The 25942-nt window shown below is 41.7% G+C and overlaps 1 protein-coding gene across 3 annotated transcripts; it reads left to right on the plus strand.

Annotated features, from left to right (window-relative positions):
- The first annotated feature begins 1225 nt into the window (after positions 1 to 1225).
- Positions 1226 to 25727, plus strand: fam118b (family with sequence similarity 118 member B). Of its 3 annotated transcripts, none has more exons than XM_080428130.1 (8): positions 1226 to 1683; positions 3566 to 3646; positions 4419 to 4728; positions 13196 to 13423; positions 18754 to 18882; positions 19574 to 19874; positions 21056 to 21121; positions 21436 to 25727. In XM_080428130.1, exons 2-8 carry the CDS (start codon positions 3573 to 3575, stop codon positions 21447 to 21449), a joined length of 1122 nt encoding a protein of 373 aa, XP_080284256.1. In that variant the 5' UTR covers positions 1226 to 1683; positions 3566 to 3572; the 3' UTR covers positions 21450 to 25727. The 3 variants fall into 3 exon arrangements, with proteins under 3 accessions (XP_080284256.1, XP_080284255.1, XP_080284257.1); XM_080428129.1 differs by having other exon boundaries at positions 24486 to 25727; XM_080428131.1 differs by having other exon boundaries at positions 4476 to 4728; positions 24486 to 25727.
- Positions 25728 to 25942: the final 215 nt, after the last annotated feature.

Here is a 25942-nt window from a genome sequence, read left to right on the forward strand (position 1 = left end):
ACCTTTGATCCTGACCTCAATTTTGAAGGCCATGCAAAGAACGTCATTCAGATATCCTTCCATCGACCCCTGATTTAACTAAAGTAATTCACGCATTCATTTATTCACACCGTGACTATTGTAACTCCCTATATTCCTGTCTCTCCAATAAATCGATTCAACGGTTACAACTGGTTCAGAATGCTGCCTCCTGGGTCCTGACCAGCACAAAAAAAGTACGATCATATTTCACCAATTCTGGCATCCCTACATTGGCTCCCAATCATTTTCAGAATTGATTTTAAAATGTTATTAATTACCTTTACGTTTTGGCCCCCATCTCCGACCTACTCAAGCCATATGTACCAAACCGCAATTTGAGGTCCTCAGACAAAGCTCTACTCGAAATCCCATTTTCCCAGAAAAAAACAAAAGGTGATCGGGCCTTGCTTTTAGAGCTCAGACTCTTTAGAATGCCCTCCCCCAAGAGATCATGGCTCGCACAGTCTGTGCCCTGGTTCAAATCCCTCCTGAAAACTCACTTTTATAAAATCACTTTTGTTCCCTTAATGCTTTTACCCATTGTGTGCTACTGCATTGGAGGGTAATGTATTTTTTTGCTTTTAATGTTTTTAACTTTTTTGCTCTATCTTTTGCTGTTTTAAATCTGTGAAGCACGTTGTAACTTTGTTTCGAAAGGTGCTATATAAATAAAGCTTTATTATTATTATTATTATTATTATTATTATTATTACACTTATTATTATTACACTTATTATTATTATTATTATTATTATTATTACCCTTAAATCAATTTATTTTATTTCATGAAAAATATAAATGTTGTCGGATTCATGAGCTCCGGCACCTATTAATGTACAAAATTAAGCGCTGGGAACAAGGTTAGGTTTAGGCATAGCTTACTGAGGTCGCCGGATTTGCCCCAGGGCGACTGTGTTTTTGGGGCGAGCGTTTTGGTATGTTGATGTTCGTCTGTGCCCATAATATCGCTTGTCACACGCACGCGCACACTCACACACACACACACACACACACACACACACGCACACACACACACACACACACACACACACACACACACACACACACACACACACACACACACACACACACACGCGCACGCACGCACGCACGCACACGCACGCGCAGACAGACATGCAGTACAGGCGGTGACTTAAACCAGCTCCCAGTCCCACACGCAGCAGCACGCTTTAGATGAAGCGTAGCAGCAGAGGCAGCGTGAGTGGACTTTAGTGGACTGTAGCCTACTGTCTGTCTGTCTGTCTGTCTGACTGACTGTGTACACAGAGGAGATCAACTGAGAAGAACATCTCTGCTGGAATAGATCTGTTATAACGTAATAATAACTGTCCGGGTCTCTGCACACTGTGTGTCTGCGTGGCTTTACAGTCAGAAGAAGGTCCAGTAACACGGCGGGCTTTTAACCAGAGAAAGACGGACACAAAGATGAGCTCCACTCGCTGGGGATGCAGTAATGTTAATGCTAACGTTAGCTTCTCCTCGGGTTAACGTTATATACTTTCATTTCATAACTTAACTTAGTTACTCTAGTTGTTTTAAGACTAGCTAACACTCAGGTTAGTTAACCAGACTCCCTGCAGGGTGCAGTTTGTCTCCTACATTGTATTGAAAGACAGAAACTACCACTGGGAGTTCACCAGGGTGAGTATTAGTACTACGTGTACTTGAAATGGCAGCTGTTAGACTTAGCAGTGGTGGGAAAAGTACTATTTTTGTTGTTTTACTTAAGTAAAAGTATCAATAGTGCAATGTTACAAGTAAAATACCCGGAATAAAAAAATGTACTTGAGTAAAAAGTAAAAAAGTATTGGTATCAAAATGTACTTAAAGTACCAAAAGTAGAGAGTACTCATTATGCAGAATGTCCCATTTCACAAGTTTTCAAACAAATAAAATGTATAAAAATATTTTGAAAATAGCAGATCTACAAGCTCATAATGTGTCTCAATGCCAAGTGTTGTACGTGAGCTGTAGATCGGGTATTTTAAATAGTCCGAAATGTATAGGCTGAAGTGGGTAATGTATGTTTTGAAATTATAATCAAAATCTACAAAGTAACTAGTAACTTAAGTCTTCAAATAATTGTAGTGGAGTAAAAGTACAATATTTGCCTTTGATGTAGTGGAGTAGAAGTAGCCTACTGAAAACTGGAAATATCCCAGTAAAGTAAAACATACCTCAAAATTGTACTTAGTACTTGAGTACATGTCTACATGAGTACATGTCTTAGTTACTTTGTCTGTTAGCACTGTTTACCTAATAGTGCATGAACAATGTGGAATGTTTCGTTACTTTATTAACAAGAAGACAGTAGTTTGTTTAACAAACACATTTAAAAACGTTATAAACATGTAACTCAGGGCTGCCAACATTGGACTGTCAGAATCCAGGAGATTCTTTTTGGGGGGGGGTCTGGGGGTCCTCCCCCTGAAACCTTTTAACAGGGTAGATGTAATGTCCTGAGTTTTGGTGAATTTGTGAGTTTGATACTTTTATCAGGCTTGCTTTTCTAGCATTGGAAAATGAAACGCTAAAAGTAGGCCTACAGAAATTGATTTGATGACTGAAGCAATGCAAGACCCATCTTTAATAATAACCATTCATTACTTAAAAGTTAATATCTCTGTATGGTTGCGTGCACTGACCACACCCCCCAAGCAGGGTGTGGTTTTTAGCATAGTAGATGTAATTTCCTGTGTTCTGGTGAATTTGGGGAGTTTTATAACAAATCCAGGAGAAATGACAATCCAGGAGATTGTCAGGAGGCGTGGTCGGAATCCAGGAGACTCCTGCAGGATCAGGAGTGTTGGCAGCCCTGGTGTAACTAACATATTATCCTTGGTGAAACTATTGTGTCTAGCAGCTAGACACAATAGTCTAGCAGCTAGACTCTAGCTGATAGACTAGTGTAGGGGAAGCCAGAATCAAAACAAATCTTGTTGATCTGCTATTTTCAGTGAAAGCTTTCCCCACACTAACAGAAAACAGAGAAGACACACATATTGAGCCCTGGGGGACTCTGTTTACCCATATGGGGTTTAAGTGGTTAAAGTAGTAAGGTTACGCCATGACAGAGTCATGACTCATGTCTCATGTCAAGGAAAAGGAGTGTCGCGGAAATATGTAAAAACATAAATTCCCGGAATGCAAAACTGTTATGACCGGATGTTAGGCCACGTGGAGTTCCTTCCTTGACTTCTGTCTATTGTTATAATGCACACATTATCAGTGACAACAACACATCTGCCAAGTTGAGGATATTCGAGTTATATATATATGATATCCAAAATTCCACATGATGTTTCATAAGAGAAAAACAGCAGCAGAAATGTAATTAAGCATTCGATTTAAGCATCCTCCCTTTGCCATATTGTTTTTTTTTTTCAAAGTGTTTAATATGTTTGGTCTCATATGTTTCTATCTCTTTTCTTGTCATCATATTTCCCTCCTGCATTGTTTTAATGCATGTTTATTATGACATGCATTTGACATTAAATGTTGTGGGATAATATTTATTTTCCAGGAGCTGAATGGCCACTGTGAAAACTGAGAAGCGACCAGCAGTTGATTCTCAGGATGCAGACTCAAATGCCAAAAAGCCCAGGTAAGCCCACTTGCTTTGTTTAGAAGCCAACTACACACATATGCTGTATGTTGTATGATTCTCTTTTATTTTATAAACTATTGCTTAAAATCATAATGTTTTGTTGAGTCTAAATCTCACTAGTCCTACATCTTCACTAGCTCTGGTCCATATCGTTAGAAGGAGTTCTCCTTAATGCTATGGGACTTTCAAGCCTTAGCGCACGTACCACAAGCTGCGCAGCTTCTTGTCTGTCGCAAAAAAAAAAAAATACACTTTTGCTACTCACCAAAACAAAGACGGTTTTATGTTGAAACTAGAGAAAAGATAAAATATTTCACTGGAAAAAAATCTGGTCAATAGAAAAGTTCCATTGACCAGATCTGTAGGGGGCGCAGTGGAGTAACCAAAAACATGTTTTCCTTCCGGTGAAATATTTCCGTTTCTGGCCAAAAAGTTTATTTTAGACGTGAGGTGGGGGGCTCAGTGTGTTCCCACTAAGTAGAGTAGGCTTTCAACTCCATAAAACCGTCTGTGTTTTGGTGAGTAGCGAAAGTGTAATTTTATTTTTTACTACAGATGAGAGACTGCGCAGCCTGCACTACCACGGGAGCAAGGGGAAAGGATTGAAAGTACCACAGCATTAAGGAGAACTCCTTCTAACGCTATGGACCAGAGCTACATCTTCACCAACTCGATAAAAGTGGAATGATAGCTTTTTTTTGCGCACACTCTCATTGCATCCTAGCATGCTTTAAAAATGCCTTGTTTAACTTTATGCGGTTTGGGGAAGGGTTTGGGAAGCAGCATCAGTGGAACCATCATCACTGAATCTCTGCCTGCCCCAAAGGAAATTGCTGCCCAGCCTGAAAACAAAGCGAGCCCCCGAGCTGGTCCTCGTGATCGGCACGGGGGTGAGCTCGGCAGTGGCCCCTCAGGTCCCTGCCCTCCGCTCCTGGAAGGGCCTGATCCAGGCCCTGCTAGACGCAGCCAATGACTTTGACCTGCTTGAGGAAGAGGAGAGCAGACGCTTCCAGAAACACCTTCAGGAGGACAAGAACTTGGTGCATGTGGCCCATGACCTTATACAGAAGCTCTCGCCGGTAAGACTGCCTTTTGTTAAGACCCTGTAAACAGGAAATGCCTTGTTTGGGCATTTCCTGCTGAGAGCAGTTTTTCTGGGAGGCGGTAATCACCTCACCTGAGTACACGCTCAGGTGAGTTTCAGTGATGTCATCAGAATCACTGATGGCAGACGACTGGTGTAGTTAGGAATTATGCCATGGTACACCGAAGGTATACCAGTCTTCTGATGCTATACCCTAGAGTGTACCGCCACCTTTAGGCCAGTCGATGGCCAAAATGCAAAACCTCCTATGTGCAAATTTCATGATTTTCGGATTTCACTGTGGATTAGGACTATAGGCTATGCTCCACATGCTCAGTCTGTTTGCAAGATAGTCCCGCCCCTCATTTTGTCAGAAAAAGTCATTTGACTAAAACCTCCTATCTTGTTCAGTGCCAATTAGTGCTAAAATGTTGAAGCGCAAAACCTCTTATCTGCACCAGAACTAGTTGAGCAGCAGACAGAGCTTAAACTTGGGAATTCTATGTTATGTAGACCGGCTAAATGTCTTTCAGTTTGTAGTCATCTATTATTTTCTGTGGGAGTGGGGGAGTATTGCAGTAGGTACAGTTGGGGGGTATAGGGTATGGGGGGGATTATGTTGAGGGGGGCATAGGCCAGTTAGGCCGGATCACACAGGATAGGGTCTTTGCGATGCGAGAGTGTGGTCTAGCCAACACCAACTCGGGACCCCTGAAGTGGGATGGGGTTTTGAGTTATGAAGGTGGAGAGGTGTGGGCTGGCAGTTGGGGGGGAGGTTGTGGGAGTGGGGTAGTATTGCAGGTGGTGGAGTTGGGGGTAGAGGGTATGGGGGGGATTATGTTGAGGGGGTCATGGGTCAGTTAGGCCGGATCATATAGAATAGGGTCTTTGCGATGCGATGTGTGAGTGTGGTCTAGCCAACACCAACTCCTGAATCGCTGCCCTCCACACTCTCCTATCTAGCATCAGGGTCTTGAGCTCTACAGTATTGTTGGCTAAACTGTTACGCCGAAGTGTATCTACGTAGGTGATGCACTTCTTGTCTCTCCTGGCTTTGCCCTGGGTTGGCTCTCATAGTGTTAGTTTGCTTGCCACTAGTTATGGGTCCCTGACGCAGTGCCCTGCCTCATCCTTCTCTCTCTGACTTTGTCTGTGACCCATGGTAGGTTCCTGTAGAGGACCACATTTCTGATGTGGTCCGTCCATGTGACTCCTAGTGCCATTCATAGCATTCTTGTGTAGACTCCATCCAAGGACCTTTCCTGTTGTGCTGTGACGGTCCATGTCTCAGCCCCATACAGCAGTATTGACTCCACTGTAGCTATACGAACAGCCGCCTCTTGAGGTCTTCTCCCATGTCTGATTTCCACACTCTCCTCATCCCATGCAAGGCATTCCAGTCAAGTGCCCCCCGGACCTTCAGGTCCTGTTCCATTGAAGCAGTCCAGGGCCAGGTTATTAGAAGTCCTGAACTGCCTCGAGTAGCTTGTCTCCATCATCTGAACCATCTTCTCAGGAACTCCATAGGCCCAGAGAATGTTCATCAGATTCCCCCGGTGGATGGTGCCAAAAGCCTTTTGGAAGTCATGAAGGTGATCACCACTGAAAGATTCCGCTGCTTACTCCTTCCAGTATCCTCCTCAGCACCAGTATCTGCCCGAGTTTCTCATTACAGGGTCTAATATGGGTCTAAGACGGTTGAGGATCTTCCTGTTAGCCGTCTTGGCAACTTGTGAGCTCTAATGCCTTGGTGAGTTCGCCTGACTTTGGTACTGGATCGATGATCATTTTGCTCCACAGCTTCGGCAGCTTGCTAGACGTGTGTGCTTGATAAAATCCAACACCACCTCGTCTATGGGCACATACATCAGAACCTCTGCTGTCACTCCATCTTCCCCGCAGCTCTTGCCTCACTTGATAGTAGCCTTGGCCCTCTGGTACTCATCCATGGCATCCTGGTTTGGGAAGGTCATGGAAGACAGGAGCATCGGATCATCCTCTTCTTCGGTTGAAGGAGGATTTCCTAGGAGTGTTTTGAAGTGCTGGTACCATGTTTCAACTCGTTCCTCTGCGCTTTCTCCCCAGATCTTGGAAGTCTGAGAAGAGCTTCTGCCAGAAATGTCATTGATGAGCTTCCAGCTCTTGCCATGTTTCTGGTTAACATGCACCTCTTTAATGTCCCTGATCTTTTGGGTCGGCTCCCGTTGTTCCAGTTGCATACACTTGATATAGCTCCTCCTTCCTCCGCTTATATTCCTCCCTCAGACCCTCTCCTTTTTGGTCAGCGACAAAGTCCCTGTGTGCTGCTCTCATCTCCTCCCTGGCTGTGGTGATTCTAGGGTCAAGGCATCCGTCTTTCCTCCTTGCTTATAGGCTCTTTAAGACATTCAATGATCTTACATACTATTCCACTATCCACACCGGACACAAGGTTGGTGATCCAGTTGTATGAGTTAGGGGAGTTGGAGGGCATGAGGGTTTGGGTGGGTGGGGTTTGGGGGGGGTGTTGTGCTGGTTGGGGGGAATGGGGGTTGTGGGAGTGGGGGGGTATTTCAGGTGGTGGAGTTGAGGGTATAGGGGGGATTATGTCGAGGGGTGCCTGGGCCAGTTGTTTTGTAGTCCACCTAATTGTTGTTGTTTTTGGAAAAAAAGCGTATACAGTCTACTAAGCATTTCATTCATTGAAAATGCGCTAGCGTATACCCACGACCTCGCGCAGGGAATAATTATTGTATACCTCAGAAAACAAACCTAGACCACACCACTGATGCAACTGTTTGCAGCTGTAAATGTATGTATTTACAGCCTGTACTATTTATCATTATTTAGTTATGCAATCACTTAACATCACAGTGCAAAAGCTCCTATCTGCAGAATTATCCAGGAAAAGTGGGGAAAAACCTCCTATCTGCATTTGCAATATGAGATCAGTGTAATTAACATTTAATATTGTAATATAATCCAGAAATCCAGAAACGGTGAATTATGTGATGGGTATCATAAAAAAATAGCATTGTGCAAAAAAGATACAACATTTTGTAGTTTTCTTTTTCATTTTCCCAACAATGTTAATTTTTCAGATAGGAGGTTTTGCGTTTTGGCCATCGCAGTGTGTCATGCTATAGACCCCTTAACAGATGACGTCACACTGACAAGAACCAGTATGCGCGCGCAGGCCGGCACCACATGAAACCCATTCTGTCATGTCTCGCTAGGACGCGCCTCACTAGCCAACACACAAGAGGAGGTTGAATGAACTGAAACCAGCGCACCCCGAAACAATATGTTGGGAATTGATTGCATGAAACAATCACCTGTGCGTCCAGTCTCAATGTTGGTAAACAAATAATTGGTCTATACCCTACAGTGCATCGCCATCCTCTGGCTAAAATAATTATTTCACAGCCTTCAGTGGACCCCCCCCCCCCCCCCCCCCCCACAGCTTTGCCAAAAAAAAGTTAGTTTTCATGACTTTGAAACCAATTTTTATATACTTAACTTTTAAAAAAAAAACATTCTAATCTGGCTGGGTGGTTTATAACATATTATTCTGTGGTCTGACAAAATGTGAATACATAATACTGCTTATATGCCTACTTCCTGTTTATAGGCCTACTTCCTGTTTCCAGGGTCTTTGCTTTCACCTTTACCTGCTGCTGCTGAACACATGTCAGACACACATGGACTGAAGCTTACAGTACCAGCTTGTTGTATAGTTGCCACAGCCAGGCCAGGGACACGTTGTTCTAACGTTCATTGGATGAGAGAAGATATCTTGACTCTTATCTCATTAAACAAATTGACCATTGCTCATGCCTGATAAAAGGCTTGTTTAAGGTGCTGATTAATATCCGTTTTATTCAGGATATAAATTGCTTAGCTTTTTCTTTTGCAGCAGAGCACCACTTCCCATTTAATCACGTGCATATCTATTTATGGTCATTTCCTGGTCAATGCAGAGAGATGTCTCTAGCATCATCATGGCCCTAAATCTTAGTGGGTGTTAAATACCACACACAAAGCCTTTGGCTTAAAGGAATAGTTCAACCAAAAATGAAAATGATGTCATTATCTACTCATGCCAGCAAAACGATACAGCAGTTTTCTTCAAAAACCACTGAGGTCAATGCTTACCAGGCCTTTTAGAGATCCATAGTACCATTAAAATCTATAGAGTACCATGATTTTATCTTTGTATTATTAAAAGGGTAAGATAATTCTATACTACATTATGATTTCTACATTACACTACTAAAATAAGTTAGCCAACTTAATGGCCTATCCAGGTTGTTACAATGTCACCCTTACCCAAACATGTTCGGATTTTGTCAACTATATCCAATAATTTTACAAACGCCAACATGTGTTCATGTAATTTGGGACATTTTCAAAATGAGACTTGCAAATACGAATGTCTCACATAGTCCAGAAAACGACTCAAAGTAAATGTAAACAATAGCTAGTCTACTTTGTATCGTGCATCATTTTATGCAGGAGAAGGCAGGTACAGGCAGCAGTAGGAGAGAGAGACCGGTGGAGCTGCAGGGGCGTAGGCAGTTATTATTTCCTCTTAGCCTGGCTCGTCATGTGGGAGCGTAGCCCTATCCCTGAGGCACACAGTCTCCCACAGATATTGCAGAGAATTCTGTCCTGTGTTTTCCACGTTTCCTGCCAGTCTCTCTTGTCTGGGATGGATGGATGCCGCTCTTGCCCGTTCGAAGGCCTGATTGATTGATGTACTTTATTTAGTAAGACATGAGAAACAGTATACGGAAGTACAATTCACAATACAAGGTCTCTACTGAATTGGATAACTCGTAAAGCACTAAGCTTGTTTAAAATGAGTTCCCACACACACAAATCATGATGACATATAAGAGACAGACAGATAATACACTAGTTACTATACAGAACGTGGGATGGGACGATATGAAAACTTCATGTCACGATTATTGTGACCAAAATAGTTGATAATAAGGATTATGGTCCCATCCCTACTCCAGAGGTTAGCCTTCAGCGTGTCTCTAAAGCAGAGAAGGGGTCTTCCTCCCAGGCCACGCGGTCCCTCCTTCAGTTGCCCGTAGAGCAGCAGTATCCTTGGTATGCGGCTGTTAGGCATATTTCGGACAACATGACCTGCCCACCGGAGCTGGGCCTCGATTGGTCAGGCTTTCAACACTGGGTAGACCACACCAGTGGTGTAAAGTAACCAAGTACATTTACTCAAGTACTGTACTTAAGTACAATTTTGAGGCATTTGTACTTTACTTGAGTATTTCCAATTTCCAATACTTTGACTTCTACTCCGCTACATCTCGGATCCAAATATTGTACTTTTACTCCACTACAATTATTAGAAAAATGTAGTTACTAGTTACTTTGTAGATTTTGATTATTATTACAAAACATACATTAACCCCTTCAGCCCTTTGGCCATTTGAAAATAGCAGATCTACAAGCTCACAAGAGCTTGTAGATCTGCTATTTTCAAAAGATTTTTATATTTGAAAACTTGTGAAATGGGAAATTCTGCATAATGAGTACTTTCTACTTTTGGTACTTTAAGTACATTTTGAATTCCGGACTTTTACTTGTAACAGAGTATTTCCTACGTTGCAGAATTGATACTTTTACTTAAGTAAAACATTTGAGTACTTTTTCCACCACTGCTACTACCCAGGCCCTGAGTCAACTAAACGGGCCAGCAGAATCACCTTTATTGGCCACAGGATGAAGAAGAGAAAGGTGGACCTGTGCCTCTGCACCCTGTTTGGTCATTGCGTAACTAAAAGAAGCACCAGGTGGGACACCAGGGGTGACGTCGAAGCTAGCTGTGTGGATAATGACTTCCTTCCTGTGGAAATAAAGTGCTTCTACCGTTCAGCCAATTTAGAGTCATCTCAGCAGGGCTTTTTCCCTGAGCTGAGATCACCTGGGTCACTCACCAGTCACCACAGACCCTGCTACCTACGCCCCACTGCTATTCATAGCAGCCTGCCTTTTCCTCTTGAGTTTCTCTTCTCTCTCTCTCTGCCTCTCTCTTACTCCCCAAGCAGTAGATGGTGCACACTGAACTTACTTAGGATCAGTAGTGGAAAAAAAACTCACATTCTTAAGTAAAAGTATCAATACTGCAATATAGAAGTACTCTGTTACAAGCGAAAGTCCGGAATTCAAAATGTACTTGAGTGAAAGTACACAAGTATTGGTATCAAAATCTACTTAAAGTACCAAAAGTAGAAAGTACTCATTATGCAGAGTGTCCCATTTCACAAGTTTTCAAATGTAAAAATCTTTTGAAAATGGCAGATCTACAAGCTCACAACGCGTCGTATCGCGACTCATTGTGAGCTTGTAGATCTGCTATTTTCAAATGGCCTAAATGTATATAGGGCTGAAGTGGGTAATGTATGTTTTGTAATAATAATCAAAATCTACAAAGTAACTCGTTTTCAAATAATTGTGGTGGAGTAAAAATACAATATTTGCCTCTGAGATGTAGTGGAGTAGAAGTAAAAGTATTGGAAATTGGAAATACTCAAGTAAAGTACAAATACCTGCGTAGGATCAACATTGTAAAAAAAGGGATTTATCATCCTTGTAGACACGCACGCACGCACGCACGCACGCACGCACGCACGCACGCACGCACTCACACACACACACACACACACACACACACACACACACACACACACACACACACACACACACACACACACACACACACACACACACACACACACACACACACACACACACACACACACACACACACAGCCCATAATCACATTGCAGCCACTTTCAAGCAGCCTGCCAGTGCAGCGTCCCTGAAGACAAAGGGCTCACGTTGCGTCTCAGTCTGGTGTCACTTAGCAGAGGGCTAATTGCCACTGTGTCAAGCCCGGTTAGAACCAAACTGAAATGGCATCACAACCTTGTTTCGGTCACGTGACTTTTAGGCCAACAGTAGGCCTTCCTGACCTAGATACTGTGTCTGTGAAATGACTAGTTCATTATTTAAGCCTGTGACAAAGACCCTGATTATAGACTGATTATAGACTGCACTGCAGCTTAATCCATTCAATGCGGGAACGCATCTGTGTCATTTTTAAGATTTATTTGGCTATTCAAAAATAGCAGATCTACAAGCTCATAGCGCGGCACCGAGTGAGCTTGTAGATCTGCTATTTTTTTTAAATAAATCGTGAAAATGCGTGCACATCTTTGAATATATTTCTTTTTTCAAATGAACATTTTTAACTCAAATCTTTGCTTCTGGGGGGTCCCTGGAACAAAACATTTTGAGATGTGTGTCCGCGGCCAAATACATATAATTTTGGGTGTCCTTGAGAACCACTGATATAGAAACATACGTTTTATTTGAATTTTTTATGTATGATTTAGAAGACATTTGTGGAATCCCCAGAAGCAATGATTTGAGTTACAAATGTTTGCTTTAAAAAGAATATATATATATTCAAAGATTTGCACAAATTGTCAAGATCTTTCAAAAATAGCAGATCTGCAAGCTTGTAGCGTGGCACTCGGTCACTCCCGGTCTTAATGGGTTAAGACAGCCCTGTATACCGACAGCTTCAAGGAATAAGCATACTGATCTGGGATCTCTGATCAGCTCCTACTTCATGTGATGTTCCATGCTGTGGTGGAAATGTATAGGTTTTGTTTAGTTACACTAACGCTGAGAATTGTACAGTTTGGGACTCAAAACAGCCCTCAGATCAATAGTCCTAGAATCTAGGATACCTGATGCAACGGGAGCCTGAGTCATGAATGCCTGATGGACGTGGAGCATGAGTCATGTGGTATGATTATGCAGAAAAACAGGCTACTCACTCACAGAGACGGAGACAATCCCATTAAAAGGCCCGTTGTGACTCGTACCATCTTGGTCAATTTAAAAGATTTAGAGATGGCTGCGTCAACTTGTTATTGTGATTTCAATTACACAACGTTATTCAGGCCTAATAACACTTATGCCAAAGCTAATAATACAGTTTAAACATAATTTCAAGGGGAGGCCCAGGGTCCCCTGCTCATTCGTCAAGCAAGGTGATTTTATCTCTTTCAATTATGTTGAAAATGTGTCAAACCTGTCTTTAAAATATCTACCAATACTGATCCGCATAAATAAAGTTATTTGTGATTTATATAGTCTGTAATCTGCCATTCATAATTACTGTACTACACTAACGGTCAATCAGTGATAGGAAATATAAAGGGGTCACAGTCAGTACTTAGAAGGCGGTGGGGTTGGTGCTTTAATACATTAGTGGACAAGGGAGATGTGCCAGGAGCACAAGGAATCAGACCATGGTTATACTGTGTTACAAGGACAAGCTGTAATAACCAATAGCTATCAGGCCTAGGAGAGACATCTTGACATCTTGTGTGTGTGTGTGTGTGTGCGTGTGTGCATGTGTGTGTATTTTTTCTCACAGAGGACAGGCAACGTGCGGTCCACATTTTTCAAGGACTGCCTGTACGAGGTGTTTGACGACCTGGAGTGTAAGATGGAGCACGCAGGAAAACACCTGCTGAGCTCGGTGCTTCAGCTGATGGAGAGCGGCGCGCTGGTCCTCACCACCAACTTCGACAACCTGCTGGAGATCTACGCGGCACACCAGGGCACAAAGCTGGAGTCTCTGGACCTCACAGACGAGAAGAAGGTAAGAGGTTCCACTCAGCTTCTTCTGAGGTATATATCATGTCATGTAGTACTGGAGGGGGTAACAACAAAACGTCCACACTGCATTGTAGATTTAGCATTTTCTAACTTTGATGGGTAGGGCTGTCACGACTACACATATAAGCTGACGATTAATTGTCACTCAAATAATTGCGATTAACGATTTAATTGTGTTTTTGGCGTTGAACATTGGAACATATGAATAAAATAAAAAGGCTTTTAGGCTTTGTAATCAAAATGATTGCACAGGGCAGATATGAAAAATAACTTAAATATACAAAGAAATTATTGACATAATTTTATAATTTTATACATGTAAAAAAAGCTGAAATAGCTGATCTACAATCAATTGATCAATCAATCAAAGTTATATAGCACGTTTCATACATCAAGTGCAGTTCAATGTGCTTCACAGAATAGGTTTAGAAATAAAGATTAAAAAACCCGGAGGATAACAACAAAATAGCAATTTCTGCTTTTTTTTATATATTTGAAAATGTGTGTGAAAATTTTTCGGGAAAAATGGAAATGATAATAACGATTATGCAAAAATAATTGCGATTATTTCAAATAATTGTGATCAGATGATTATGTAATAATCATCTGAGGCATCTTATGTAAAAATCATCTGAGGCCTATAATTGATGGGGTGATAGTGTTGATGAAGTTGTGCAGTTTCTTGTTGCTGCCACCTGTCTGGCATGGTGTCATGGCCCTTTGTAACCCTTGGTAACCAGCGTTCCAACAAACATTCCATGGCAGACCTCTGCTACGCTTTTGCCAGAGGAGAGTTTGGTGTCAGTGTCATGCCATGTTATCATTCAACTTAAGTTCTTCCCCTCTGAGTCTCTGGAGAGGAAATGCAGGTACTTTGACCTGAAAGACTCTTTTGTCTCTGACAGGTGGAGCCAGTTTGCTCCAAGGTCAAAGGTCTCTCCAACACTCAGCTGTTGTCAAATTGATTGAATAATATTTGCTTTAGGGTTAAAAGCAGGGCTGAAAAAAGAAGTATGGCATCCCACCTTAACGATTATGTTATTGAATAACATTTACTTTAGGTTAAAAGCAGGGCTAAAAAATAAGTATGGCATTTCCCCCTTAAAGGGTTAGTTCAGATTTTTTGAGTATTTTCTGTAGGAAATACTTACCATTAATGTAGTGGTTGCAAAGGTATTAATTGATTGCCCGAGTCCCGTGGTCAGAGTTATGGTCCGGTTCTGATAAATATGAAGTAGTTCCGGTAGTCGGTAGATTAGTAGATTTGGTGGGGGCCGCTCATTAAAAATAAATTATTTTAAAAAACTAGCGTCATTTGTATTGTTGACCTATTTCTACCATATAGAGCAGGTTTCGTTCAATTTCGACCCCTCTGTCACATGGTACTAATGTTTGTGTCCAGAATCACTGCGCCGCGGCAGCCTACTCACGCACAAAATATATGACACAAAAAATAGTACCATGTGACAGAGGGGTCGAAATTGAACGAAACCTGCTCTATATGGTAGAAATAGGTCAACAATACAAATGACGCTAGTTTTTTTAATTAATTTATTTTTAATGAGCGGCCCCCACCAAATCTACTAATCTACCGGAACTACTTCATATTCATCAGAACCAGACCATAACTCTGACCACGGGACTCGGGCAATCAATTAATACCTTTGCAACCACTACATTAACACATTGAATGCCAAAAACGGTCCGGACCGTTTTTGAGGATCCAAACGAGAAGTGCCGAAAACGGTCCGGACCGTTTTTGACCCAATTCTATTTTTATACATGTGGGCCACGTGGGGCGCTAAAACGAAACTTTGACATCACCCAAGGAGTTTCTGAGAAGAAGAGGCTGGATCTGGCTCCATGTCAAAAATCCTTCCGGTCGGCGTTTTCAATGTTATCTCCTTGACTAAAAGCTTAATATCTCCATTTCTTTTTAACGTGGTGAAAACGAGCCGTTTTCGATCGGCGATCACGCTGCAATGGAGGATCGCGTTAGAAATATTATTGTTCCAGGCGTTAGTCGGGACCCTCCGCCGTCTCGCACGCACGCTTTGTTTACATGCACTTCCGCGTCGGGGCTTCCACAGCACGAAACGTATAACGCAAGTGGATGGAAGAAATGCAGGCACTCAACGTATAATATTTTAATAAACCTCTGGCACCCAATGTGTTAATGGTAAGTATTTCCTACAGAAAATACTAAAAAAATCTGAACGAACCCTTTAATGATTATGTTATTGAATAATATTTGCTTTTGGTTAAAAGCAGCAGGGCTGAAAAAGAAGCGTAGTATTCCCCCTAATGATTATGTTAAATACATGTTTGTCACATCATTCCACCAGCTACTTATTCATGCATGTCTGTTGTCTGATTACACTGTGGGAGTCAACCCATAGGGCAAAGCCAGGAAAGGCAAGAAGCGCACCACCTATACATTGATGCACTGCGGCGCGACAGCTTGTTGGGAGGATTTACGGTTCAGTTTGTGTTTCACACCCAAACCGTGGTGCTCACTTTGAAAACATTCAATACATAGGCTACGCTGTACTGCGCTGTATATTTGCTAAAGGTGACTCTCCACCAAACAGACTATGTCAGACTACTTCAGACTACAACAGACTGGTAGTCTGTTGGCAAAAGTTGGCATTTAGTTGAGCACAAACTGTCGGCCACATTGTTGTGCACATTGTTAACACTGGCAGGCTGGCCTGTTAGTGTTGCCAGGTCTGCTTATTATAAGTGACTTTGGGCTTGTTTTCCTGTAAAGTCGCTTGTAAATATTCATAGTCGCTGGTTGCTTTTGTTTGGGCTTGTTTCTGAAGTGTAGTTGCTTATTTGGGCTTGCTTTCGAGATTCTTTTTGAAAATAGCTAAGCTGGTGAAACTGGTCGCTTCTTTTGGGCTTGTTTCACTCACAGAATCTGGCAACACCGAAGCCGGCTCGGACCAAACCTTTACCCCCCTCTCTCCCGCCTCTTCACATCCCCACGGCTCTACCAGTCGGCCCAAAGACTGAAGAAGCTCGGTTTCTCTGAGTTGGGTCGATAGAGGTCCGAAACTCGGCAGCAGATGCTTTCCAACGCTTTCCGACGCCGAGTCGGCCCAAAATCGGTGCAGTGGAGAGCTGCCTTTAGCTAACAACACGGCAGAGGTCAAGACCCTGATGCTAGACAGAAGGGTGTGGAGTGCAGCGATTCAGGAGTCCCGAGTCGGTGTGTTGGCTAGACCGCACGCTCGCATCGCATCTCGCATCTTGCATCTCGCATTGCATCAGGTTATTTATAATCAGGGAGACCTCAGCATAACTTAAGCTAATTGCTATATCATGCACTAACATAGGCTAGTAGCTATACCATGCTAGTAAATGTGGTTACAGCTGCTACTCTCCCAGTAGCTCTATTGAAACTATAGATAGATGATAGATAGACCTTTATTGATCCAATGAAGGATATTCATTTGTAATTACATTTTTGCCCTCTGAGAAGTATTTCATTTGTCATGGGTGGTGGCTGTCAGGTGTATTTGTTCTACCAGCGGTTTTATGCATTTAACTCTTAAACTAACCAGATGGTTGGGTAATTTGTGAAGTGGCTGGTCAATGTTATGTGATCACCATGGTTGCTTAAATGCTTAATTAAAACACGTTTTCTGTCATGTTAGAGCCTGAGTTTTAAGTTTTTTTTTAAAACTTTAGTTATAACATAATTTTGCATGAATAGATGGCATCTTATACTTTTGTTGTCTCCGCCAGGCCGAAAGGCATGGCGAGAGAGTATGTTTTGCCCCCTGTCCGTCCGTGTGTGTGTGTGTGTGTGTGTCCGTCCGTCCGTGTGTGTGTCCGTGTGTCCGTCATTCTGTCATTTTGTGTACAGCTAATCTCCGGCACCGTTGGCTTGATCGCAGTGAAACTGTGCACACACACTCCCTGGATGCCAGAGCAGAACCTCTGCCCCGAATTTTTCAAATTAGCCTTTTATAGCGCCACCAGGAGGCCGCTTTTTGCAAAACACATTTCTTGACAGTACTCCTACAGATTTTATCCAAACATCACGCAAATCAGTACACAGTATCTCTATAGTCATGTGATCAACACGGATCTGTCCAATTTTCCATATTTCATCCTGATTGGCTAAGGTTGGCTTCCAAAGTTTGCAGGATTGCTCCGTTTTCAACAAAATGCCTCAAATCATGAACGCAGCTTGCGATTTCCGTGAGATTTCACACGCACATTCCCACTAGGCCGAGGAAGAAATGCCACTTGAAAATGTTCAAATCAGCCTCATGGTGGCGCTATAAATGGATGATTTGTGTTTTTAACTATAACTGCACCGATCTGCATGAAACTTTGCACGCACACTCCCTAGAGGCCAAGGAAAAACAACTGACCTGCATTTTTCACATTTGCCTTTCATAGCGCCACCAGGAGGCCGACTTATGTAAAACATTTTTTTTATATTAAGCCTTCAGAATGTATCCAAATTTCACGCACATCGGTACACTTGATCTCTATAGTCATGTAATCACGATGGATCTTTTAAAATGTCATATTCCATCCTGATTGGCTAACATTGACATCTAAAGTTTGCAGGAGTGGCCCGTTTTGAACAAAATGCCACAAATCATGAATGCAGCGTCCGATTGTGGTGACACTTTGCACGCACATTCGCACTACATTGAAGAACAAATGCCACCCTTTTAACATTGCCCTATTATAGCGCCACCAGGAGGCCAATTTTGCAACACTTTTCTTTTTTATATTACTCCTACAAATTCAAACATCATGCAAATCGGTACACATATAGTCAAGTGATCAAGATGGTTCCGTCCAATTTTTCATATTCCATCCTGATTGGCTAATTCCGAACATTGCTGCCCCACAATAACCTACCTGACCTGGCGGAGACCTGTGCTCCGAGCAGCACTTTTTCTAGTTATAACATGATTTTGCATGAATACTGTAGGTCGTATCATGATGCAATGCACTGTTACTGTAGTTTGAAATCAGTTCTTGTCGGCATAAGCGAGCGAGTTTAAATGAGGCTGTAGCTGGTTTGTCAGGGCCTGTGACTTTGTGCCTCTCAGTCTTGGTATTTATGCTTTGTCTCCATCAGGGCTAACAATCCTCTCCCTGCTGTTTAAATTGAGTTTACTACATGACCCAGCCAGAACAGGATTGGGTGCAATGGACTGTAAACTGTCGGTGTGTTATTCTTGTGTGTGTGTGTGTGTGTGTGTGTCTGTGTGTGTCTGTGTGTGTGTGTGTGTGTGTGTGTGTGTGTGTGTGTGTGTGTGTGTGCGCGCGCGCGTGCAGGTGCTGGAGTGGGCTCAAGAGAAGCGCCCGTTGAGTGTTCTCCACATCCACGGTGTTTACACCAACCCCAGTGGCATCGTGCTGCACCCTGCTGGCTATCAGAACGTGCTGAGGAACACAGAGGTCATGGTGAGCACTTGAGGGCAACCCACCAAAACGAATAAAGCCTGATTTACAGTGGTGTAAACTAACTAAGTATATTTACGCAAGTACTGTGCTTAAGTACACTTTTGTGGATTTTTTTTACTGTACTGGGGTATTTCCCATTGTCTGTACTTTTACTTCTACTCCACTACATCTCAGAGGCAAATATTGTACTTTTACTCCACTACAATTATTTGAAAACTTTTAGTTACTAGTTACTTTTCAGATATAAATTATGATATTATGAAACATACATTAAAGGGATATTTCACTTTCAGATAAAATAAAAAAATATATAAAAATGGATTGAAAAAAGTAATGGAAAAAATCACGGCCCCCTCACGCATTAAAATGTTCTTCTAATGCGTGAGGGGGCCGTGATTTTTCCGTTACTTTTTTCATAAATGTTTTATATATTGTTTTAATGTTTATTTTATTTGAAAGTGAAATATCCCTTTAACCACTTTAGCCCTGTTTTATACCTAGCCGATCTACAAGCTCACAACGCATTGTGAGCTTGTCAGTGGCAGGCAAAGAGTTAACAGCAACAGTCAAAGACTCAATTTTGGTTTCCTTTTTTTCTAAAGCTACATTGGGCCAATATCAGATCACCATTATTATTAAATCCTTTGGTAACATACTCTCCTTTAATTTAAACTTAATTTATTTCATTCAGCGTGAGATTCAGAAGCTTTACGAGACCAAGTCGTTCGTGTTCCTGGGCTGCGGACGCACCGTGGACGACACCACGTTCCAGGCGCTGTTCCTGGAGGCCGTCAAGCACAAGTCGGACCTGGAGCACTTCATGCTGGTGCGGCGCGAGGACGTGGGCGAGTTCAAGAAGCTGCGCGACAACATGCTGGACAAGGGCATCAAGGTCATCTCCTACGGCGACGAGTACGGCGACCTGCCCGAGTATTTCCAGCGACTGGCCAACGAGATCTGCAACCGAGACGTTGTAGCCGTCAATGGCTGGGGTGAGGAAAAGAAAGAGACACTGTGAATGTATTGGTGGTGAGGGGGGGGGGGGGGGGGTCATGCTGCTTGTACTGGAGAATGTCAAATCTGATGATCTGATGATGAGCTAACTGACCTGGATTAAATTGTGTTAAAAAAGTATTTTCATTATTTAGTTTAAAGGAGAATTCCGGACTAGCCTTTTCCTTACCTTTTATATGATTTTATTATGTCTTAGGACGAGTGGTACAGTAGAACATTTTCATAACTCCATCCCAAGTCCACCGCAGCTAAAAATCACAGCGGACGGTCCATGCGCTAGATGGCGTATTTTTTTGGGGGGGTTTTATCTGGCGTTCATATTGACAGAAACCTTGCCACAGTGGTTTTGTCCGAAATGGACCGCCATAGTGTTGACAAGCGGCTAGGATGAAATCACGGGTGAAATCTCGTCTTGCGAGACTTCCGGAGGAGCGCTCTAACACAAACACCGTGGAGAGTTTTCTGTCATTAGGAAAGTCAGAGATTATTTTTTTAATAGATCGATGAAAATACGCGACCTAGAGCATGGATCGTCCGCTCGGGTTTTTAGCTGCGGTGGACTCCTGATGGAGTTATGAAATTGTTCTTCTGTAAAATTCTTTTTTGGTCAGAAAGTGTATTTTAGACATGAGGTGGGGGGCTCAGAGTGGGCTCAGAGTAGGCTTTCAACTCCATAAAACCGTCTTTGTTTTGGTGAGTAGCAAAAGTGTATTTTTTTATTTTTACTAAAGACGAGAGGCTGCACAGCCTGTGGCTCGAAAGTCCCATAGCGTTAAGGAGAACTCCTTCTAACGCTATGGACCAGAGCTACTTTATCTGCACTTACCTGTCAAAATGGTGTGTGCTGTGAAAAGGGCCATTATTAACCACAGTCCAATTTGTTTTTTAAACAAAATACTACAAATTAGGGCTGTGAAATTTCCCCCGATTCAGCCCAGAATTGCCACTTCTCAAAAATGTCATTACACAAAAAAAAAAGATTTTTTCTTTTTGAAAATCTCCTTTGTTTTTATGAGAATGGATTCTGAATCGTCCAACATGAGAATCACGATTTGTATTCGAATCGTTTTTTTCCTGCAGTCCTACTACAAATGCTTTGCAGATGCAGGACTGTCTGTATCTGTCATTGTTAATGGACTTTTCTTTTTACACCCCACAGGGTCTCCCTCACCAAACGGGGAGGAGCAGCAGAACGGCTTTAACACACAGAAAAGCCTCCTTCAAGGTTAGGATTGAATGCTTCCGTTTGGTGTGAGCCAAGTGCCTTTTATACAAGAGGGCATCCCCACAATATCAGTATGAATAAAATAAAACGCCCTTAGACCTGTTGTTCTCTTCCCTGCATGCTCGTAGAGATAAGAATGTACCTACAGTATACAGTATACCCCCCAGGCTTTTCATTATAGAAAGACCTTGGGAATCCCCTTCATACTGTATGCACACTGACTTTATTGCATGCAGCCGGTCGTTGAGTTTCAGCTGATGATGCTCCTTGTTTCGCACCTTGTTCACAATCCCTTCCTTCTCTCTTTGCCCCAGACCTCCATTGTTGACAGGTACACACACGCTCGTGGATCAGTGTCAGTCATTTTCCCTCACAGCTCCTTCGGTAGAGATTAATCTACTCCCACTACTACTACTGCTACTCAGGTCTGATTACATTTGCTGGACTTTCAAATCCAGGAAAATGCTTGGACCAGAAGAGACCTTTTACACTGTTGTTGTTACTTCAGTCATTTTGATTTACTGTGTTGAAAGGATCCCTGGCTAATAAGCCAAATATAATACATTATAATTGCCCCCTATAACTAAAATAAAAAATGCAAAACACCTTAAATATTTAGAAACAGTTAATCTTTCACTCAATGGGGCAATGCCTGTCGCATAGTTGATGATGTCATTTGCCCATGTGTGGTTTATGGAATTTATAGAATGCATGTGAAAATAAAAAAGCAACTTAATACTTCCTACGGTTAATATGAGCATCAAATCAATATTTTAAACATGTTTTTTTTGCACATGCATTCCACATGGACAAATGACAAATCATCAACTTGCGACGGGCATCGCCCCTATTGAGTGAAAGAACTCTTTCTAAAATAAATAAAATATTTAATTTTACATTTTAGTTATAGAGGACAGTTATAATGTATTAAGGCATATTTGGCTTATTAGCCAGGGATCCTTTTAGGTTACAAAGGGAAGAGGAGGGTGTGAATGGGAACGTCAACGTGGCTGGTGCAGCCTGAATGTTTCCAAACCAGCCCTCCCACGTTTTGGAATAATGGGTGTTTCAGTGGAAATAACCATCAGTGTGCTATACGTAGTCATAATAACAACCCAAATGTTGCGGAGTGTGGATATTGCAGAGGGTAATGTAGAATGACAGATGTTTGGAAAGTTATGAAACAACAAGGAATTCTCAGCTCCTACACCCCCCTCCCTTCTCTCTCTCACTCTGTACTGTATTCATTTCCAAATACCTAAACCTCTAAAAAATGATATTTAGGGAGGGGCTTAGGAAGCGATGAAATATACGTAGAATTATGTCATCTGTTGTTATAAAATTACATAACTACTGTGCTCTTAAGTCTATCGATTGAAATTGGTGGACTGATATGGTTCGTTGAGAGGAGGTATCTTGGTTTAGAGTTCCTGGTAAATTATTGGGGGAAATTACTGTACCATCACAAACCTTAAAGGGATAGTTCACCCCCAAAATGACTTTTTTTCTATGGATTAGTCACCCCACGGAGACTCGAATTCATGGATATTTTTTGGTTTTTGTCACATTCCTAAGCCAATAATTTGATGACAGGCAGCGGTTCCGGACACAAAAGAGTCTCCTTTGCGTCTCCTACCGGAACCGCTGGTTTTGGGTGAACTATCCCTTTAATTTCTATATTCTGCGACCAGCACGACCCACCTCTCCAAGACAACCACTCTTACGTGCACATTTTGACATGCTGTGTGCCGTGTGCTCAACTGAAAATAGATCTGTCTAGAATGTATGAGTCTCTCTTGATGCTAAACTTGAAAGAAGCCAACTTGATTTGCACACAGCTGTGAGGTAGGGGGAACTTGTACCAGTCATGGTTAATGGTTCCCTGGTTATGCAAACACACACTCATGTGCATTGGTCGTCCTCAAATGCAAGTTCAGCAGAGCAGTATTCAGCTGATGAGAGAGGCTGTCTGTCTGTCTGTCTGTCTGTCTGTCTGTCTGTCTGTCTGTCTGTCTGTCGTCTTAGCCACTCCTGGGGCCTCATTCATAAACCTTTTTATTGGATGTATGCTTAAAGTTCATCTTGACCCATTAAGACCGGGAAAAACATCTGTCATTTCAGATATTAACCAGTATTTTAGGCTTTGGCTATTTTAGAAAAATCATGAAAAGGTCTTTGAATATATATATATTTTTTAAAGTGAACATTTGTAACTCAAATCTTCTGGGGGGCAAAAATATTTTGAGGGGGGGGGGGGGGGGTACCCGCGTACCCAATACAAATAGATATAATTTTGGTGGGTCCTTGACATGAAAAAGTTTGAGAACCACTGATATTATAGCAACATAAGTGTTTCAGAAGGTTAGGATTTAGAAGACTTTTGTAGAATCGGCCTCAGGTCTTAATGGGTTAAGATCATTTCCTGTGATATACTCTAGGCCTGATTTACAGAAAATACTTACCAAGGACAAAAAAAAGTTGCGTACAGTCATTTTAAGACATGCTATTGTGTCTTTACACACCTTTTGATTTATGAATCTTAAATGATGTTGAATTTGTACACATGGACATGGTTTACCTCTGCCTCTGGAAAAGGACCAATTACAGATGTCCCTGTACGTCTATATAAATGTAGCACATGAGTAAAAGTGCTTATTCAGATTGAGCCATGGAAAACTAAAAGTCAACAGCACCTATATAACCCCAGGGGAAATTAAATGTGCGGCGCACAAAGACATTTTGTGTGCCGTGTGCCTGCTCGTTGGCTGCAAACCGAAAACCCACTGACAGTTCCAATGTCGAGATAGCAGCCTAAGTAGAATAACCCGGAGCACAGTGGGCAAGATGTGGCTACGAGACAGCTGAGCAGTGGTGGAAAGTAACTAAGTACATTTACGTAGTAAGTACTGTACTTAAGTAAAATGTTTAGGTATGTGTACTTTACTTGAGTATTTCCAATACTTTTACTTCTACACCACTACATCTCAGAGGCAAATATTGTACTTTTACTCCACTACAATTATTTGAAAACTTTAGTTACTTTTCAGATATTAACTATGATATTATGAAACATACATTAACCACTTTAGCCCTATTTTATACATAGGCTATTTGAAAATAGCCGATCTATAAGCTCACAACGCGTCGCATCGCGACGCGTTGTGGGCTTGTAGATCTGCTATTTTCAAACATTTTAGTACTTATACGTTTGGTACTTTAAGTACATTTTGAAGCCAATACTTTTGTACTTTTACTCAAGTACATTTTTCATTCTGGACTTTTTCTTGTAACAGAGTATTTCTATATTGCTGTATTGATACTTTTACTTAAGTAAAGAATTGTTGTACTTTTTCCACCACTGCAGCTGGGATACCCAAACTCTCAGAGTTCTCTGGAAGGTCCCTGTAGCAGTGAGGAATTCCAGATTTGGTATGGCAGGGTGGGGTTATAGCGCATCAGCACATACATCTGACAATATATTCTGTGGAAATAAACACATAGCCACTCATCAGCATGAGCAAAAATGTAATCCCTGTCTCTGAAAACTTGTTCTCTTTTAAATTGATGTCTTCCAACAAGGCAGGAACGGCCGTGATGACTTGAGTTAATGTTTGCAAATTTGACCCACAATTTATAGCATGTCTTTAAATTGATGTCTTCCAACAAGGCAGGAACAGCCATGTTGAGTTAATGTTTGCAAATTTGACACACAATTTATAGCATGTCTTTAAATTGATGTCGTCCGACAATGCAGGAACAGCCATGCAATACCTTCACGTTGAGTTAATGTTTGCAAATTTGACACAATTTATAGCACGTCTTTAATTGATAACACACGTTTGTTTTCTGGTGTCTTTAACTGAATAGATGCCATGCTACACCAAAACATCACAAAGGGAGCACACGGCTCTCTGTATTTTGGACCTGGGGTCAGGGCTGTCACGATTACAAAATTAAGTTGACGATTAATTGTCACTCAAGTAATTGCGATTAACGATTTTAATTGTGTGTTTGGCCATTGAACATTTGAACATATGAAGCCTTTTAGGCTTCCTAATCAAAAATTGTACAGGGCAGATTTGACAAATGACTGAAATATACAAAACATTGACATATTTGATCATGTAAAAAAATAGCTGAAATAGCTGATCTACAAGCGTACAACGCGTCACGTGTGTACACTTGTAGATCTGTTATTTCTACTTTTTTCAATATTTGAAAATGTGTGAAAATCTTTCAACATGGAAATGACGATTATGCAAAAATAATTGCGATTATGACGATTATGTAATAATTGTGACTGGCCTACCTGGGGTATGTCTGCTGTCGTGCCTACAGTACACAACATGACATAGACACAAACATTTCCATGTCGTGAGGTTTTATGAAAACGTGCTTGATCATCGGTTTGTGCGTGAAGTAGTTACTGAATATGAAATATTGATCTTAAGACCATCTTATGAGCGAGGCCCCTGTGCTGACCATAATAGCACATTTGTTATACTGTTCTTTGTAAACATTTTGTATTTTTAATACTTGTGTTTTTGTGACATCTGTTTTAGGTATTTATAAGTGCTATTTTCAAAATAAAGCTTTTGGTATTCCATGTGTCGTTTAGTGATTGCAGAGCAAAGAAATGCACAGACAAGCTTCAAACCTCATTGTTTTTAGGCTACACGGGTACAGCATCTGCATGAGCAACATGAACAAAAAGAAAAAACACCACTTAACTGACTGTTATAGCATATAGCAGCTTTATTTAGAAATATGTTTTTTTTTTTTTACATTCTCATAAATTAGGACAAATTCTCTATTAGAGCT

The sequence above is a fragment of the Gymnoscopelus braueri genome (assembly GCF_963280865.1).
Source record: "Gymnoscopelus braueri genome assembly, chromosome: 5".
Classification (NCBI taxonomy): Eukaryota; Metazoa; Chordata; class Actinopteri; order Myctophiformes; family Myctophidae; genus Gymnoscopelus; species Gymnoscopelus braueri.